This window comes from Letharia columbiana (genome assembly GCF_014066305.1).
Source record: "Letharia columbiana isolate WasteWater2 chromosome Unknown Sc0000025_s0, whole genome shotgun sequence".
NCBI lineage: Eukaryota > Fungi > Ascomycota > Lecanoromycetes > Lecanorales > Parmeliaceae > Letharia > Letharia columbiana.
In genome coordinates, this window is record NW_023501067.1 from 277622 (window position 1) to 295477 (window position 17856).

The 17856-nt window shown below is 37.7% G+C and overlaps 3 protein-coding genes across 3 annotated transcripts; 2 read left to right on the forward strand and 1 right to left on the reverse strand.

Annotated features, from left to right (window-relative positions):
• Positions 1-11865: 11865 nt before the first annotated feature.
• Positions 11866-14238, forward strand: HO173_007570 (uncharacterized protein; the record flags this gene model as incomplete). Its single annotated transcript, XM_037309472.1, has 3 exons — positions 11866-13032; positions 13085-13585; positions 13639-14238. The coding sequence occupies 3 exons, from the start codon at positions 11866-11868 to the stop codon at positions 14236-14238; spliced, it is 2268 nt and encodes a 755-aa protein (XP_037163551.1).
• A 358-nt stretch (positions 14239-14596) lies between these two features.
• HO173_007571 (uncharacterized protein) lies at positions 14597-15263 on the reverse strand (the record flags this gene model as incomplete). The annotated part of the gene is made up of 2 exons (XM_037309473.1): positions 14597-15111; positions 15176-15263. The coding sequence occupies 2 exons, from the start codon at positions 15261-15263 to the stop codon at positions 14597-14599; spliced, it is 603 nt and encodes a 200-aa protein (XP_037163552.1).
• Positions 15264-15564: 301 nt separating this feature from the next.
• On the forward strand, positions 15565-17699 carry HO173_007572 (uncharacterized protein; the record flags this gene model as incomplete). The annotated part of the gene is made up of 2 exons (XM_037309474.1): positions 15565-15731; positions 15791-17699. 2 exons carry the CDS (start codon positions 15565-15567, stop codon positions 17697-17699), a joined length of 2076 nt encoding a protein of 691 aa, XP_037163553.1.
• Positions 17700-17856: the final 157 nt, after the last annotated feature.

Consider the following 17856-nt stretch of genomic DNA (forward strand, 5'->3'; position numbering starts at 1 on the left):
TACTCGTCTTCGATATTATTATAGATAAGGATATCGTCTAGATAGGTAATATAGAATATATCTAGGTATTCGCGTAAGGTGTTATTAATGAATGCCTGGAAAGTGGCAAGAGCATTACACAACTCGAAAGGTATTATTATATATTCGAATAGGCTATACCGAGTAAGAAATACGGTTTTTTCCTCGTAATCCTTTTTCACTCTAATTTCGTTGAAAGCGGCTATGATGTCGAATTTACTGTATATCCTCACCGCGTACAATTTAGCAAGGGTCTCTTTGATTAATAAGGGAGCGTTTCGGTTAGAGATAGTAAGTGCGTTAAGGGCTCTATAGTTCACGCATAGCCTAAGTTCTTTATCGGGTTTCTTCACGATTAGAACGAGTGCTGTGTAGAAAGAAGTACTCGGTCTAATATAGCTCTTTCCTAGTATCTTATTGATATATTCCTTTACGATTAATGTCTAGTCTCTAGAAAGCCCGTAAGCCCTTTTCGATGATGGGATAACTTCTTTCTTAAGATCTATTTCGTGGTTAATAAAGCGATAAAAGGGAAGTTTATTAGCTTTAATGGGATTTTAAACGTCTAGCTATTCGTGATATACTATAGAAACTTATTCCCGTAGCTATTTCGTGATTGATGGTTTCTTTCTTAGCTTATAAAAGAACTTCTCGTAATCTTCCGCTATAATAGCGGCGACGTCAGTAATAAACTTTGCTTTCTCATCGATAGAATTAGAAAGTTATTCGAAGTCTTAAGGCCATATAACAATAACTTAATTCTCTAATTTCTTAGCCATCTTGATAAAGGCATAGGCGGAGATCTCTACTATATCCTTTTTTTTAAATATAGTCTTTACTATATAATTCAAGTCCTTTCTTAAAGACTTATTATTACTCTAAATTATAACGGGTTTGCTATATAATAAACAGTTGGATATATAATAATCTAAATTAAATGTAATAATTCTAAATCTAAAGAATATATAAGAGTTATATTATTCTAGTTATGGCATATCTAGAATAATATTAAATCGTCTCAGTAAGGTGATATTAGGCCTAATACGTCATAGGCCTTGACGCTGCTTACGCCAAGGCGCCGACATCGCATATACTACGTCAGGGTTCCTTTTAGGATTCAGTTTTAATAACGTACCTTGTATATCTAGGGGCTTAGCGGATATAGGTCTATTTCGTATACCTCGAAGTTTTAATATTTCTTAGAGATTAGTTCTACTATTAAATATATTATTAAATTTTATAATAATACTACGTCTTTTATAGTTAATGTCCGCTAGCTAATCGCTAGTAAACTATACTCTTATAGTTCTAATCTCTCTATCTTTCAAAGGAAAAGGCCTATTATTATTACGATATCGGGTTTATCTCTAAATCGTATAATGAAAAATAAAGATAATATCGAGAGCCGCTATAGCGTCGATGATAAATTCGAGAATTTCTTATTAGTGAAAGATTTTATTATAAAAGAACGTTTTATAGTCGCTAGGGCCGAAAATCGTCGCCTAAAATAAGAATAAGAATTAACTACGTTAGAGGCCCGCAATCGCGAGCTTTATAATATTAGCTTACTATTTATAACTAGCGAGAACTCACCTATATTAATTACTATCGCGCCTCTAATGAATATATTAATTAAGGCGAAAACACTTCGCTCTAAAAGAATATATTTTTATAAAAATATTAATAAGAGAGAGTATCTACGCTAGTTTCGCGAAGTCGAAATTAAGTTTCTTATAAGTTCTAAATATTTCACTATTAACTAATTAAGGATTATTTATTATATATAATTTTTAGAAGGTAATCTTAATACTTAATAATATAAATACTATCAAATTTATAGTTTAAGAGATACGACTTTCGAATTTTTTAAGTAGTTTTTATTTAATTTAATAGCGGATCTAGTAAATCGCTATCTTCTCGTCTACGAAAAGTGAGAGAAGATTAAATAACGCTTCGATTAGAAGGTATTTATTTTTAAGACTTATTTAAAGAAGCTAGAGGCTTATATAATCCTATTTTCTAAAAAGTATTAAGCTAATTTCTTTTTAACTAAGCTTAGACTAGAGCTTAAGAATAAGATTCTAAGTATTAATAATATATCGAAATAATAAGAAGAAATTCTTATCTAGATTATTATATAGAAAAAGATTTTGAAACGCGTACGCTTTGGCGGCGGTTTCTATTCGAAGTTTTTAAGAGGATTCGCTAAGGATAAGTCTTTGAAGGATTAAATTTCGAAGTCTAAATTGGCTTTAAATGGCGGCGCTTATGTAGCGCGTATTTAAGACGATAGCGTAAAGCGTAAAGTCGAATCTTTTAACTCTAATTATAAGAAGAATAGTTGTTTTTATTATAATAAATAGAATTATTAAATATCTAAGTATTTAGATCTTAATAAATTATCTATAGTCTATATCGATATAATATTAATAAAAAAAGATTAGATTTTATAACCGTCTTAGAAGCGAGGTAAAAATAACGATTAATAGAGATAATTTCTTCTATTCTTACGAAGGGGTAGATAAAGCTTTAGAGTAAATAGAGATAACTTATTACTCTACTCGACACTAAAGTATATATTAATTTAATTTTATAAAAGTTCGTGGTTTAATAGAACTTAGAATCTTACGACGCTATCTTATTATAATCGAAAGCGCTAAGCGATTAAAGTATATATTGCTATAGCGCGTATTAGCTAAATTATTAATTAGTAAATAGCTAGAATTAGAGTAGAAAGTATAGTATACTCTTCTATGCCATTAATTAAAAAGGTCTTAATATCGTATTAGGTATGCTTAGGCTAAGTTAATTATAAGTACTACTAGACTTAGCGGCGAAGTAGTAGCGATTTAAAGTTAACGCTAGCAAATTGTAGATTGAAGAACTAATTAAATTTATTTAAACTATTAAATAGAAGCTAAATGTGTTTATAATTGTATACGTTATAGTAGCGCGAAGCGAATCGAAAAATAAGCGTAATCTAAAGCTTTCTTAGAAGTTATTAGAGTTTAACGACGTTTTTTTTAATGAAAAAATAAGAATCTTATCTACGCTTAAGTAGGGAAATTATATTATTAAGATTAAGAGCGGTAAGGAGCCGCTATATAGTCTTTTATATAATCTATCTTAAATAAAATTAGCGAAGCTACGGCGCTATCTAAAGAACTCCCTTTAGAAAGACTAGATTTATTACTCAACTTTCTTAGTCAAAGCATTAATTCTTTTCGTTTTTAAAAAGAATAAGAGGCTTTATCTTTACGTTGATTATCGAGGCCTAAATACGATAACTATTAAAAATCAATATCTATTATCTCTAATTATCGAGACTCTAAACCGCTTATATAGGGCTAAAGTCTTTATAAAGCTAAATCTTAAGAATATCTATTATCGAATCTAGATTAAAGAAGATAATAAGTGAAAAATAGCGTTTTGTAGTCGCTACGGTTATTTCGAATATTTGATTATACCTTTTAGGCTCGTTAATATATCGATAACTTTTTAAGCGTATATTAATAGAGCCCTTATAAGCCTAATAAATATAATGTGCGTGATATATTTAAATAATATTCTAATTTATAGTGCTAATCTAGCGGAGTATTAGCGATATATTAAATAAGTGCTTAAGCGTTTACGTTAATTTTAACTATACGCCAATTTAAAAAAGTATTAATTCTATATCGAACGAGTTAAGTTTCTAGAGTTTATTATATCTATCGAAGGTGTTATAATAAATTAGAAACGTGTCGCTATTATTAAGAAGTGGCCAAAACTAAAAAGTTATCGAGATATATAAGTCTTTTTAGGCTTTATTAATTTTTATTAATGATTTATCTATAGCTATTCTAATATAGTAACGCTATTTACTAACTTACTTAAAGAAAATAAGAATAATAAAAAACCTGAATCGCTAGAGTGGATAGATGACGCGGAGCTAACGTTTTAGCAGCTTTAAAGTACTTTCGCAATCACGCTATTTCTACATTACTATAATTTAAATTTGAAGTTATATCTTAAGATCGACGCTTTTAACTTCGATATAGAGATTATACTTTTATAATCGAATAAGAATAACTACTAGCGACCAATAATATTCTAATTTAGAAAAATAATTTCTATAAAGTAAAATTATAAGATCTATAATTAAGAGCTACTCGCTATTATAGCGTTTATAAAATAATAGCATTACTATCTAGAAGGTAATACGTTTTATATTAAGATTTTAATGAACTATAATAATCTTAAAGGCTTTATAAAGTAGAAGGAATTAAACTTTAGATAAACCCGTTAAGCGCTAAAGTTAGCTATTTATAATTTTAAGATTTTTTATTAAATAGATAAATTAAATCTTATCGACCCGCTATCGCGGCGCCTTAACTATAAAAAAACTTCGCTATTAAATATTAAACTTTTATCGATACTATAGAATAAACTTATACTTTAAACTAGCGGTGAGTAGTTATAAAGGGGTAAAAAGATTATAGCGGCGATAGCGCTTATATTTCGCATTATCGATATTTAAATAATTATTTCTAGAAGGAAGTTTAAGGCCGTATAAGAGACTACTTATAACGTATTTTAAAGGCTAATAAAAATATTAATTTAAGATCTATAAGCTTATAATAATTAGATGAGCTCTTTTCGAATTAATATTAATAAGCTAGCGGTTAAACGTCGCGTATGTAATTAAGTATAGATCTTAGATTTCGAGGGATTATTAAGATATAATAGTCGCCTTTATATCTCTAGAGATAAGGTCTTAAAAGAAGAGTTTATTAGTAAATGTTATAATAATTTGTTATTAAAATACTTTGACGCTGTGAAGACATATAAGCTACTTATTCGTAAATATTATTAAAATAAAAGCCTAAAGTAAGTTATCGACTATATTAAGATATATAACGTTTATTAGCGAATTAAAGCTTCGCGATATCATCTATATAGCGAGTTAAACTTATTTTTTATCGCCATTAAATTATAAAAGAAAATTTCTATAAATTTTATTATCGGCTTATTAGCGAGTAAGTATAAGAGTATTATCTACGATACTATTCTAGTTATAGTAAATCGATTTATAAAAATAATAAGATATATTTTTATATCTATTATAATCGATATCGCTTAGCTAATAAAAGTATTTTATTTCGAAATAGTATACCGCTATAGTATATTAAACGATATTATTAATAATAGAGACTCTATATTTATTAATAGCTTCTAGTTCGCCGTTTACTTTTATTTCAAAATTAAGCGGCGCTTAAGTACCGCCTTTTACTCGTAAATCGACGAATAGACTAAGCGATAAAATCAGATACTAAAATACTTTTTACGCGTATTCGCTAATGATAAGTAAAATATTTAGACGAAACAACTATTAATAGTAGAGTTCGCTTATATAAATAGTTGATATTCCTCTATCGAAACGATATCGTTCTTTCTAATATACGAATATTATCTTAAAATTCGTTAAGAGATTAAGGACGATTTTATTAAAGGAGAGATATCCGCTATAAATAATAGGATAAAGAAGTTATAAGCATTAAGAAATAAGATAGTAGAGCGCCTTCGCAGCGCGGTTACGGCTTAGTTTAAGTACTATAATAAAATATATTAGTCTTAAAACTATAAGATAGACAATTTAATAATATTAGTGACTAAGAATTTAAAGTAGAAACATCTAAATAAGAAGTTATCTTATAAATTCATAAAATTATTTCGAATTATAGATAAGGTAGAGGCGTAGATATACCATTTACTTCTATCCTCGACATATAGAATTCATAATATCTTTTATATATCGTTATTTAAGTCTTATTATCTTCGCGATTATAGTAACACAGCGAAAGTCTTTATATAAGCTCTCAATCTTATTAATAATAATAAGCTTTAAAAGATTAAAGAAATTATTAATAAGATTAAGTATAAGAAAGACGTTTAATATAAAGTCAAATAAACTAATTAAGGCGAAGAGTATAATTAATAATTATTAGATAATAAACTTATTAATACTAGCGAGCTAATTTAAGTTTATAAGTAGATAGATAATAAGCGAAAATACTAAGTAATAAATAATAAGTCTCTTATTACTAAAGAGCTTAATTAATTATATAAATTAATAACGAGTAAGCGAAGGCGATGAAATTAGATATAATTATCGATTAAATTAAATATATTTCTAGATAATACTTATACTACGCGCGTATTCCTTTATACTTACTACTATTAAGATATAGATTAATAAAATAATTATATTATTTAGCTATCTACTAAACTCTACTATAAAGAAAATTTATTATATTAGAGTATATGCTATTAATATAAGCGTATTTTTATCTAGAGTAGCTATTAAAGAACTACCTAAGAACCCTACGCTAGCGCTACTATTAAAAAAAAGATCACTACTTAAGTATCCTCCGCTATCTTAGCATTAGATCTCGAGTCAAGTTTATTAATCTAGTTCTCTAATGAGAAGATAATTAAAGTATAGTCTTCATATTAATATTCGTCGACGTCCACCGTATACTAACGAAGGCTCTCAAGCTTCTTCTTTAGTAACTCGTTTATTCCCTTTAATTCCTCTATACGCTTATATATCGTTATAAGCTAATCTTAAAGATCTATAATTATAATAAAGGCGGCCGAAGCTATCGCTATCGTATACTTCTATAACTTACATTATTAGATAATCTTCTTATTAAGCTTAATTCGTCGATGAGATAGCTTTTAAAACTATTTAGCGCGGCGATAGCGCCATATTAATTTTCTTATCTACGTTTAAAGATATAGGGAGATTTTAATATAGCAACTAATATCGCGTCTTTCGACCTTACAGTTATCGTAGAAGAGAGACTTATCTCAAATATATAAATTATCGCCTTAATAAAAGTAAGTCCTATATAATAAACTAGATACTAGAACTTATTAATAAATACATATATAAAGCGATAGTAATAGAAATAATTAAGGGTTAGTAGTCGCGCCTATAAGGCGACTATATACTTACTATTAAAGTTATTATTATTATTAAAAAAGGATACTATAAAATTATTAGCCTATATATTAACGCGATTAATAATAATAAGATACTTACGATAAAGAGAAGTAGACTACTAATATAATAAGATATACTACGCTTATGTTAGTATTAATATCGACGTTATAGCGTTAAAGTAAGCACTTATAAGAGAGGCGTTAGAAGTTATAAAGAATAAAAATAAATAATTTAAAAGGGGTTTTTATATTCTCTATTATAGCGCTACTACTAATAAATAATACTTAATAACGTAGATAGTAGCGACGCGGTAATATTTTACTATTACCTACTAGGCCGCGTCACCTAGCTATTATTATTATTTCTACTATTATTAATTAATAATTAAAAATATTATCGCGAACGCGTCGCTCTATTAATTACTCCCTTCGAATTTCTATAATAAAGATTATTATTACGTTACTTCGCTATAAACGTAAGACGCTATAGAAACGACGTTATCTATAGAAAAACTCTTCTCCCTTCTTTTACTTATTAGATTTTCGAGGTTTTATTATAAGTTTTTAAATCTAATATTATTCGCTATAGAGGCTATTAACTAGCGCTATAGGAACGCCAATATTAAGCGTATCGACTTACTATAGATTACTATTAATTAATATTATAAAAGCGATGTTATTCTCGAAGATAGTATTAATATTATTATATAATATATTAGTAACGCGCCTACGGCGCGTAAGAGTTAATTCTATCGCATTATCGAAACGATATCGTAATTTTAATAGATCGACTCTTTTCTCTTATTTCTTTACTAGAGTTTAAAGATTTTTTAATAAGCGTTCTATCTTTATTTAGGCGTCTAAAGACTAGGGCCTAGAAGAGAAGATAATTGTTAGGCTTAATGCGTTATAGACCTTGACGCTATTTACGCCAAGGCGCCGATATCGTATATACTACGTTAGGGTCCCTTTTAGAATCTAATTTTAATGACGTACCTTATATGTCTAGGGGCTTGACGGACATAGGTCTACTTCGCATGTCCCGAAGTTTTAATATTTCTTAGAGATTAGTTCTACTATTAAATATACTATTAAATCCCATAACGATACTATATCTTTTATAGCTAATGTTCGCTAGCTAACCGTTAGTGAACTACGCCCTTATAGATAATCAAGCATCAAAGTTCTTCTATATGATCTCCTAAGGCGAGTTTTATTAAGGTCATATATATAATATCGAATACGGAGATAGATTTATTATTGGCTAATTATAACCTATAGAATTATATTAGTACTACCTTAAATAGCTTATTTACTTTAATAAAAGATATATCTACGAAGCTTAGTATTAAAGCTTCGATATCTGAGAGATAGTTAGTCTTAATCTATTCTATTAATATAATAATTTTTCTATGAAAGTCTAATTAGCGTTTATTTTATAAAGAGGCTTTAGTAGCGATAGCACACGCGGATAGAGAGACGAAAGCGAGTGTCCTTTCTGTTTTTAACTCTTTGATCCTTATATATAAGGCTTTTAGATCTCTGGCGGCGACTTAGCTAGGGACGTTTAATTTTCCAATTCTTATAGTAGTTCGACGAGGACGTTCTTCTTAACGCCGACAGCTTTTAGAATTATATCAACTTATTCTTTTATTAATAAGTCTATATTCTTATATAAAACACTATTATCGCTAAAACGATATCTAGTCTTCAAGCACTTAAAATATCTACTTTCTTTTTAAATTCTATTTACTAATGATTTAGGATACTTATATTCTCGTATATAGGAATTCTCGATAGTAGTATTATTGTTTCTTTTAGTGGATAAAGTATTACGCTGATTATTCGAGGGGATAAAGTTCCCACAACTATTATCAGTTTTATTGATTTCTTCCTTACTCTTTAAATCTAATGTATTATCAATAGCCCGTAGGTTTATATCTAATGTTTGTAGGAAAATAACCAATTCTCGGAAAGTGCTAAAAGGCTATCTTGAAATTCGATATCTTAGGCGTGTGGAGATTAATCGTTTTAGGTTAGATATTTTATAGATATTAGTAAATTTTAAGGGAGCGATAGCTGCAGAGAATCGTGCGTAGAAGTTCTCGAACGATTTCTTCTTATCTATTACTCCTATATTAAATTTAGAATCGAATATCTTAGTATTCAATTTAATAATCTTATTATATATTTCGAATATATTATCTAATTCGTTAATTATTTTTTGGGCGATTTAGTATAGGTCTAAGGTATCTTTATCTACTCTCGTTTTAATAACGTTATACGTAGTAAACTTATAATAATCCCGTATGTAATCGATTTTCTCAAGTTTAGTAGAGAAGATTATGGCGCTTTATCTAAACTTCGCTTTAAGGTATTAACGCCAGCTATTCTACTTATTTCGATCATTAATACTATAAAAATCCGAGACGTCGAGATATCGTTTATTTAATTCTATATTCTCTACGCGATCCGTAATAGAGATATAACGTAAATTTCGATAGATGCTATTAATGGGAATACTCGGCTAATAAGATATAACCTTTACGTTCTTTTTATTAAAGTTTTTTAAATTAGTTAATATGTAAGGTTATTACTTCTTTAGCTATTGCTCTTTACGTCTTAAGTCTTACTTAAGTTTCTTATTTTCTTTAATAAGTTTCGTAATATTAATACGATATCTATTACGTAAGCTTTAAAATCTATTATTAGTTTCTCGCTTATGGGATAATTAGCTATTACTATTACTTAGCTAGATAGTAATTACTAATATCTTTATCTTAGTATAAGCGATATTCTAGTTAAGTTATTTATTTTATTATTAAAGCACCTTAATATTTCGGCTAGCAGTTCGAAAGCTCTCTATTAAAGTCTTTAATTTATTATATTAAGTATTAGAAGTATCGATAGCGCTTTTTATAAAATTCTACGAGTTAACAATAGATATAAAGATTGCAATAGACTCTTTCTTAATAATATTCGTAAGTTATACTTCGATATAATCTAAACTAAGTTCGATAATATATCTTCTAAAGATAGAACGCTTTTTTTTACATTATGCGGACAATATAAAGATATTTAAGACCTTCTCATCGGAGTTCTTAAGTTCTTCTAGACGGTAACGTATTTATAGCTCATCTATAATAGTTTAACTTTGTGTATTATCTAGATTTAAGGTTGATGAGTTTATAGCTAGTATTAAGCCAGTGAGAGTACGAAGGGAATTTATTCCTTTTAGTATATTAAAGATATTTATTTCCTTCAGATTCTTATTTAATCTAGCTAGATTAGCCTTTATATAAGTAAAAGATTTTCTTTTAAATGATCTTTCGAGTAGTAAGCTCCTTCAACTATAGCTACTAACTTCTTAATAATATACTTTCTTCTTAGTTACACCTTTAGTATAACTAGTAAATAGGTCGCTACCGCTCTAGAAGAAAGATAGATAGTATTATATTAGAAACTTAATGGTATATGTAATAACTCTGTATTATAGTATAAAGAGAATACTATCTATGTAGGATTATTATAAGTATAGGCTTCACAGTAAGGTAGAAAGGCCGAAAGGCCTTGGCACGCTAAGCCCAATTAAGCCATAACACAAGTAAGTAAGGTCGTAAGGTCATTGGAACCGTGACAGGGGGCTGACGAATACAAGAGGGGGTTACGCGAAGATTTGACGGAGCGGAGTCTAGGAGGTGTGGGAGGGCGACAGCGAGGTATGGGGAGGATGCAGTAGGAAGGCAGGATCCGCCCCCTACTTTCTATGGGAATCTCTTACTAATCAGGGGAATGTGGCTGTACCGGCCTAATGACTCTCCGGTATCGTACACTAGCGTTGGCTGAGGTTTAAAAGGAACCGTTAAAGCTGGCTATTTGGCAGAAGAGAAGCTCGTCCCGGGATTACTCTTGTGGCCGAGAAGTCTATCATCTTGGCAGTCTAGCTTAGACAGGTTAGCGCTATAGATCATAGGCATAATTCAGTGTCAAACTGCGGAGGAACGAGATATATATCATTGTCCTTTATCATCATTATCCTTTATGAAAATAAAGAAAGTCAACGTTAAGGAATCTTCCACCAGACAGTGATGGATCAGGGCATTCCCTTCCGGACATTCAAGCATATTGCTTCTTAAGCCGAAGAAGTTGGAGAGTATTTTGCTGGATCAAAAGGCCGTTTGAGGAAACCAGACCAATATCCTGAAATAACCATGAGCATAATGTGCATGATGGCTTTGATTTCTCCACGTAGAAGACGGTGTGATCCGAGCCTGTCAGTAAGCTTACGATTGTAGAACGAATATTTGGTGGTGAAGAAAATACATTGATGACCATTACGCGTATCCTACGGGAAATACGAGGCCGGTCCCCTGGAAATGAAATGTCGCGCTACTTGCGCCTCCTTGCCCATCCATCCTTCAATAAAACATCACCGAGTCTCCTATCCATCAAACACATCTCTTGCAATTACTCTCCAAATACAATCCTTACAATGCACTGGTCAAGCTGAGGTCCTACGAACGAAAAAAAAAACCGCGGCGATCCGGGACCTCCATTGTCCACTAGGTACGAGTACTGTCCAGCCTTGCCACTCGCTCAATTTCTTTGTTTCTATTTTGGTCGTCGCAGCGACAACCGTCAATCCTCCTCATACCATCAACCATCACGACGTCTCATTATTCCCTCTTCGGCTCATATTTGATAGCGCTCCATTCACAGAAACATCACTTCGCTAGAGCAGCTGTTTCGATACCTGGCGCGGCTGCGCAACCCGGTCTCGAACACCGCACTCAGGTGCAACCAAGCGCCTCTACATCTTCACCTTGAACGCTTGGATCCTTTATTTGGCCACACATCATTATGCGTTTCTCATCATTGTCCGGGTCAGCATGGCTTTCTCTTGCCACTATAGTTTCCCTGGCGCCTTTCGCATCACCGGAGAGATTGATAGAGTCACAATCCCTGAACCCTTGCCAAGCGAACTCCAGTTTCACAGCGACGTTATTCAATGTCATCTTCACACCAGACAACAACAGTTTAGCCTTCAACATCCTCGGGGTTTCATCGATTTCAGGTTATGTCACGGCAGAGATCGATGTTATTGCTTACGGCTACACCGCTTTGAAGCAGACCTTGGACCCTTGCACCTCAAACCTAGAGGGCCTGTGTCCCATGAACACTGGTCAGATCAACATCCAATCGAACATTGACGTTCCGTCAAGCGTCGAGAAATATATCCCCAGCATTACATACGGTGTGCCGGACTTGGATGGTGTTGTCAAGGTCTACATCAAGAACAACGTGACTGGGGCTAGTGAAGCTTGTGTCGAAGCACCGCTCTCCAACGGAAAGACGGTCGACCAGAAAGGGGTCGGATGGACGACTGCGGTCATCGCTGGTCTAGCGTTGCTAGCTTCTGCGGTGACCTCGGGGCTAGGACATTCAAATACCGCAGCCCATGTGGCCGCAAATGCTCTGTCTCTGTTCGGCTTTTTCCAAGCTCAAGCCATTATTGGTATGACTGCTGTTCCTCTTCCACCGATCGTTGCTTCATGGACCCAAAATTTTCAATGGAGCTTGGGAATCATCAGAGTCGGTTTCCTGGAGTCGATATGTACCTGGTATCAAAGGGCTACAGGGGGAACGCCGTCAACGCTACTGTCAACTCTCAACACGGAGTCTGTCGAAGTCCAAAAGCGGTCTCTTAATGTGGGCAAGAGTATTATGCGTGCCGCTCATGCTTTGTCCAAAAGAGTCAACAATACCTCTGCGACAGCCTCAGCCGCAAAAGTGGTCATAGTCTCCGGCATCAAAAGGGTTGGATTTCGCGCGAAGATCGAAACCACCAACATTTTCTTGACGGGACTCATCTTCTTCATGATCTTCGTCTTCCTCACAGCGGTCTGTGTAATGCTATTCAAGGGCTTTTGCGAAATTGCTGTTAAGGCCGGATGGTTTAAGGGCGATAAATTTGAAGACTTCAGAACTGGATGGAAGGTTGTGCTGAAGGGTATATTGTTCCGTTTGGTAAGCCATGAGCCCTAGGTCTAATGACCCAACACTAATGCGACTACTGTAGGTGCTCATTGGCTATCCGCAAATCTGCATTCTATGCCTTTGGGAGTTGACGCAGAGGGACTCCGCCGCCGAAGTCGTACTTGCGTTATTCTTCTTCGTCTCAATGAGCATAGCTTTGGCCTGGGCCTCGCTCAAGGTCTTCCGGATAGCCAAGCGATCAGTTACCATGCATAAGAACCCTGCCTACATCCTTTACTCCGATCCGTCCGCTCTCAACAAATGGGGTTTCTTATATGTCCAATTCCGTGCTACAGCCTACTACTTCATCATGCCAAGTCTGGGTTATATTTTGATCAAAGCATTGTTTATTGCTTTTGCCCAGAACAGCGGCATCACTCAAGCCATTGCACTGGTCGTCATCGAGGCTGGCTTCCTCATCGGTGTCAGCATTCTCCGGCCATGGATGGACAAGAAGACCAACGCATTCAACATCTCCATCGCAGCCATTAACTTCATCAACGCTATCTTCTTGCTAGTCTTCACCTCGGTCTTTAACCAACCGGTAAGCTTGTCCACATCCCATTGGACCCAGATTCAATACTGACACACACACAGGGGATTGTTACTGGTGTCATGGGTGTGGTTTTCTTCGTCTACAACGCCGCCTTTGCCTTAGTCCTCCTGTTAATGGTACTTGTCGCTACATGTTACGCAATATTCTCCAAGAATCCCGACACGAGATACCAGCCTATGCGAGACGATCGCGGCTCGTTCATCAAGTCTCAGACAAATCTCAATACCGAGCTTGATGCCCTTGGTGTCACTGCCCGAGGAGACATGGCCCAGAAGGGTTTCTATGGTCGTGACCTTGATGACGATGAAGACTCTTACTCTTCCGGGTCTGGAAAAATGGGTCATGACGCCGCGGGCGCACCTCTGCCACCATCCACCGCCAACTCAAACCGAAACCTCAGCGCGCGAGAGCCACCGCGTTCTCCCGTTGATCCGAACATGCAGTACCTCCCCAGCGATGGTACTCCTCGCCATGGACCGCCAATGTACAAAAACGACAACTCGAGTTCTCGTCCTGGCGCCGACATGCCATTGATGGGAAGACAACGAGACCAGTCACCCTACCGCCCGAATACTGCAGGTGGCTACAGACAGCAGAACAATACCAGTCCATGGCAGCGGGGTGCCGGTTACGATCATTGAGGACCACTTTACGGCCGCGGCGTCAGCATATAATAGATATTGATAATATTGCCTCGATGATTATTTTATGAACCCCACCATGGTTGAAAGAGTGGAGTCTGAGCATTTTCTTCTTACCGCACTTGAGTGCTTCCGCAGGATTTTGGGACATGATGGGCTCGAGACCGCTCTTGTGGTGACGGTAATTGTACAATGGGGCGCATGGCAAAAATCAGGCATCTGGCGAGTTGAAGAGAGCAAGCCACGATGCATGTGGCCGCGTTGTTAGCTAGTCAATGTAGATAGTCAGAGCCAAATTCATTTTATCGTTGAGCTCCCTTACGCCCATCTATGATGTGTGCTTTCATCTAATATGCCACTATCTCTTCACAGGCCCAGGTGCCCAGGCTTCAGGCTGCCACCCCTCGCCAGGGTTCCCTCTCTGTCGAGCCCATGGATTCTCCTTCTGCTTCTTCACTTGCCCACTCCTCTCCCCCTTCTCCCCCTCACTCAACTCCTTCTCCACCCTCTCCCCACTCCCCGTCTTCTGCCCCTCCTCCCACCTCCTCCCCACCGTCCCCTCCGCCTCTCCGTCTCCAACCCCCAGCTCCAAATTCCCCCTTCTCGGCTTATCAAGAACCGACGGCTTAGCAGCCCATCTCGCATCTGCCGCAGCAGCCAATTGCTTCAAATCGCGTTGGCGCCGAACATCTTGTATCTGTTCCGGTAGTGAAGGGGGAGTAGGGCGAGTGCCGCGGAGCCATTGGTGCCAACTTGGGGAGATTTCGATGTCGGAGTAGGCGATCTTGGGGTTGTTTTGGAGGATGCGGCGAGGACGGGTGAATGCGAGGCTAGGCTTGAAGTACCAGAAGGTGTTTCCGTTGAGGTCGGTGCCTGTAGTTGTATGTCAGTAAAGTGGTTGGAATAGTAGGCGCTCCGAACGCTGGAGAGCATGTACCGGCTAGCCAGCGTCGCCGCCATGGTAGTTCTAGTGTCTTCCATTTTCGCCATATTGCAGTGAGAGGAGATGAAGAAGGAGCAGACATTTGGAGATTGAGTAGTAGACGTTGCTGGGATCCTCATTCGATATCAAAATGTCTAGTGGCGACCCTGGTCATCCCGCCGCGCTAAGCGGGAGTTCATCAATCTGGGGAACACTGAGTTCAGCCTTGACACTGTACCAAACATACACAGCACGCTTGAGTTCACTTTACACAAGCATAAATATGCACAGGCTTACGGATCAGCACTGGAACATTATGTACAACCAGTATTGCTAAACCTAGTATCCCAGCAAGACATTAGGTAGCCTTCCTGTGGCCTGAAAACAGAGCAAGGTCAACCACCATGGCTTCGGTATCTTCCCTCGACAAGGACATGCGAAATATTCGCCTGTCGAAGTACACCCCGCAAGCTGCGAATGAAGTGAGGATATGGATCCAGGATGTTCTGGGAGAGCGGTTGGTTGATGGGGATTTGCTGGAGGCACTGAAGGATGGGATTGCACTCTGCAAGTATGCCATACGGTATTACCATACCTCTGATAGTACTGAGACTGACACAAGTCCGGCAGGCTTGTCAACCTCGCAGCCCCACCAGGTGTACGCTTCAAAGACTCATCCATGCCTTTCGTCCAGATGGAGAACATCTCTCACTTTCTCCGCGCCTGCCAATCGCCTCCTTTGAACCTACAGTCACATGATATTTTCCAGACCGTCGATCTCTATGAGTCGAAAGATCCTGCTCAGGTACTACAGTGCATATCCTCTTTTAGCCGAAGAGCCCATGCCGTACAGCCAAGCAAATTTTCGAGTACTATAGGAGGGGATAAGAGCAAGACTGGCATCATCAGCCCGCAGAGTACTGGAGGCTTTTCTGCAGCAAGATATGGGCGGCCTCGAGGCATCAGCAACTCAAGCGAGGCTAGTTCAGCTACTTCCCACCAGGCCTCACACCAGGCATCTAAAGCAGTAGGCGGACGAGGCAGTCCTTCAATATCCGACAATCATGCAGAAAAGACCGTCAATGGCGCTCCACCAGCATCGTCTTCGGGAGGCGTCAGTAGCTGGAGCAAAAAGGGCGATGAGGGTGCTACAACTCCGGCTTGGAACATCCATCAGTATGGGTATATGGGTGGTGCGAGTCAAGGAAATCAAGGAATCTCATTTGGAGGCCGGAGACAGATTACTACACCAGCACCCAAGGTTCCGAGCTTAGCAGGGAAGGAGCGCAAGAAGCGTGAGCAAGAAGCAGAGGATGAGAGATTACGACTGCAAGCTGACGAAGCTGAGCACAAACGGCGTGTGGAACGAGAAGCCGAAGAAGAGAGGGAGAGGCTTGCTGAAGAGCAGCGGTGGGAAGAAGAGACGGCACGAAAACGCGAAATAGAAAAGCGCCGAGTTGAAGAGGAGAAACGCCGGTGGGACGAAGAAGAAAGAAAATGGAAAGAAGAGGAGGAGATTAGAGCGAAAGAAGAGGCGGAAGCTGAGATCAAGACAGCGAGGCAAAGGCAAGGGAAAATCCAGCCAAGGCCACAACTCCAGGGTCAGTACCTCAGCCAGTACAAAGCGGAACAGCTGCAAAAGCCTCCGGCGTCTAGCGGAGAGGATCCCGAGCGAGCTCCAGAACGAGATCGAGTCGAAGAACTAGAGAAGCAGCTAGCAGAAGCCAAGGAGCGTGAAGCGAAGTATGAACGTGAGCGACAGGAGCGGTTGCAAGCAGATCAAGTTCGAAACCAGGAGGGGACCTCTTGGTCAAGCGCTAATGTACAGCAAGATCGCCCTCGAAGCAGGAGTCGACCGGCGCCAGCACATTCGCACCAGGACAGTGAAGACTCCCGGAGAGCAGACGAGCGTGACTATCTGAGGAAAGAATGGTCAAGCCACAACGCCGAGCCAGCTCCACCACAACAGCCTCCAAGACCTCTTCCAACAACTCAAGACCTTCTACCACCGCAGCCTCCGCGCCCCCTGCCCAGCTTAGATGGACCCCCTCAGCAACCACCTCGACCCCTGCCGACTCCTCAAGCATCCTCACCACCACCAATCTCATCCCTTCCACCACGCCCGCTCCCAAATCCAGCAAGCTACGCTTCCAGTCCCCGTCAACCCTCTCCCCAACGCAAGTCACCCTTCGCAAGACCTACATCACCCGCCATCTCCACACCGATTCCGCCTCCTCAGTCGCAGTCCGCCAGTACACCAACCAAAAAGCCACCTTTCGCCAAGCCATCCTCTCTCCTTAGCCGAGAAATGGAACTCGACCGTCTCCGCCAGCAAGAATGGGAAGAAGCGCAGAGAGCGACTAAAGCGGCTGCTGCTTCAGGGGTAAGAGAGGGTGGTGTAGGGCCTGGCGATGGCAGTTGGGACGTGAATCAGTATGGGTATCTGGGTGGTGATAGTCAAAACCGGGGCGGAGCGGGGATAGGATTTGGAGCGAGACGTCAGATCATTGGGCCTAGAGATCCACCTGGGAAGTCGTGAAAGACTTCGATGGATTATGAAAGGGATATGGGTTACGAAAAGGATTGAGCAAGCGTGGCATGTAATTGGTTTGGATGTTTCGACACCCACGCATTGATAGCTTTCCCAGCAGAAAATGCTAGCCACCAGCCTTTCCGTCGAAATTCTCGCAGCTTCT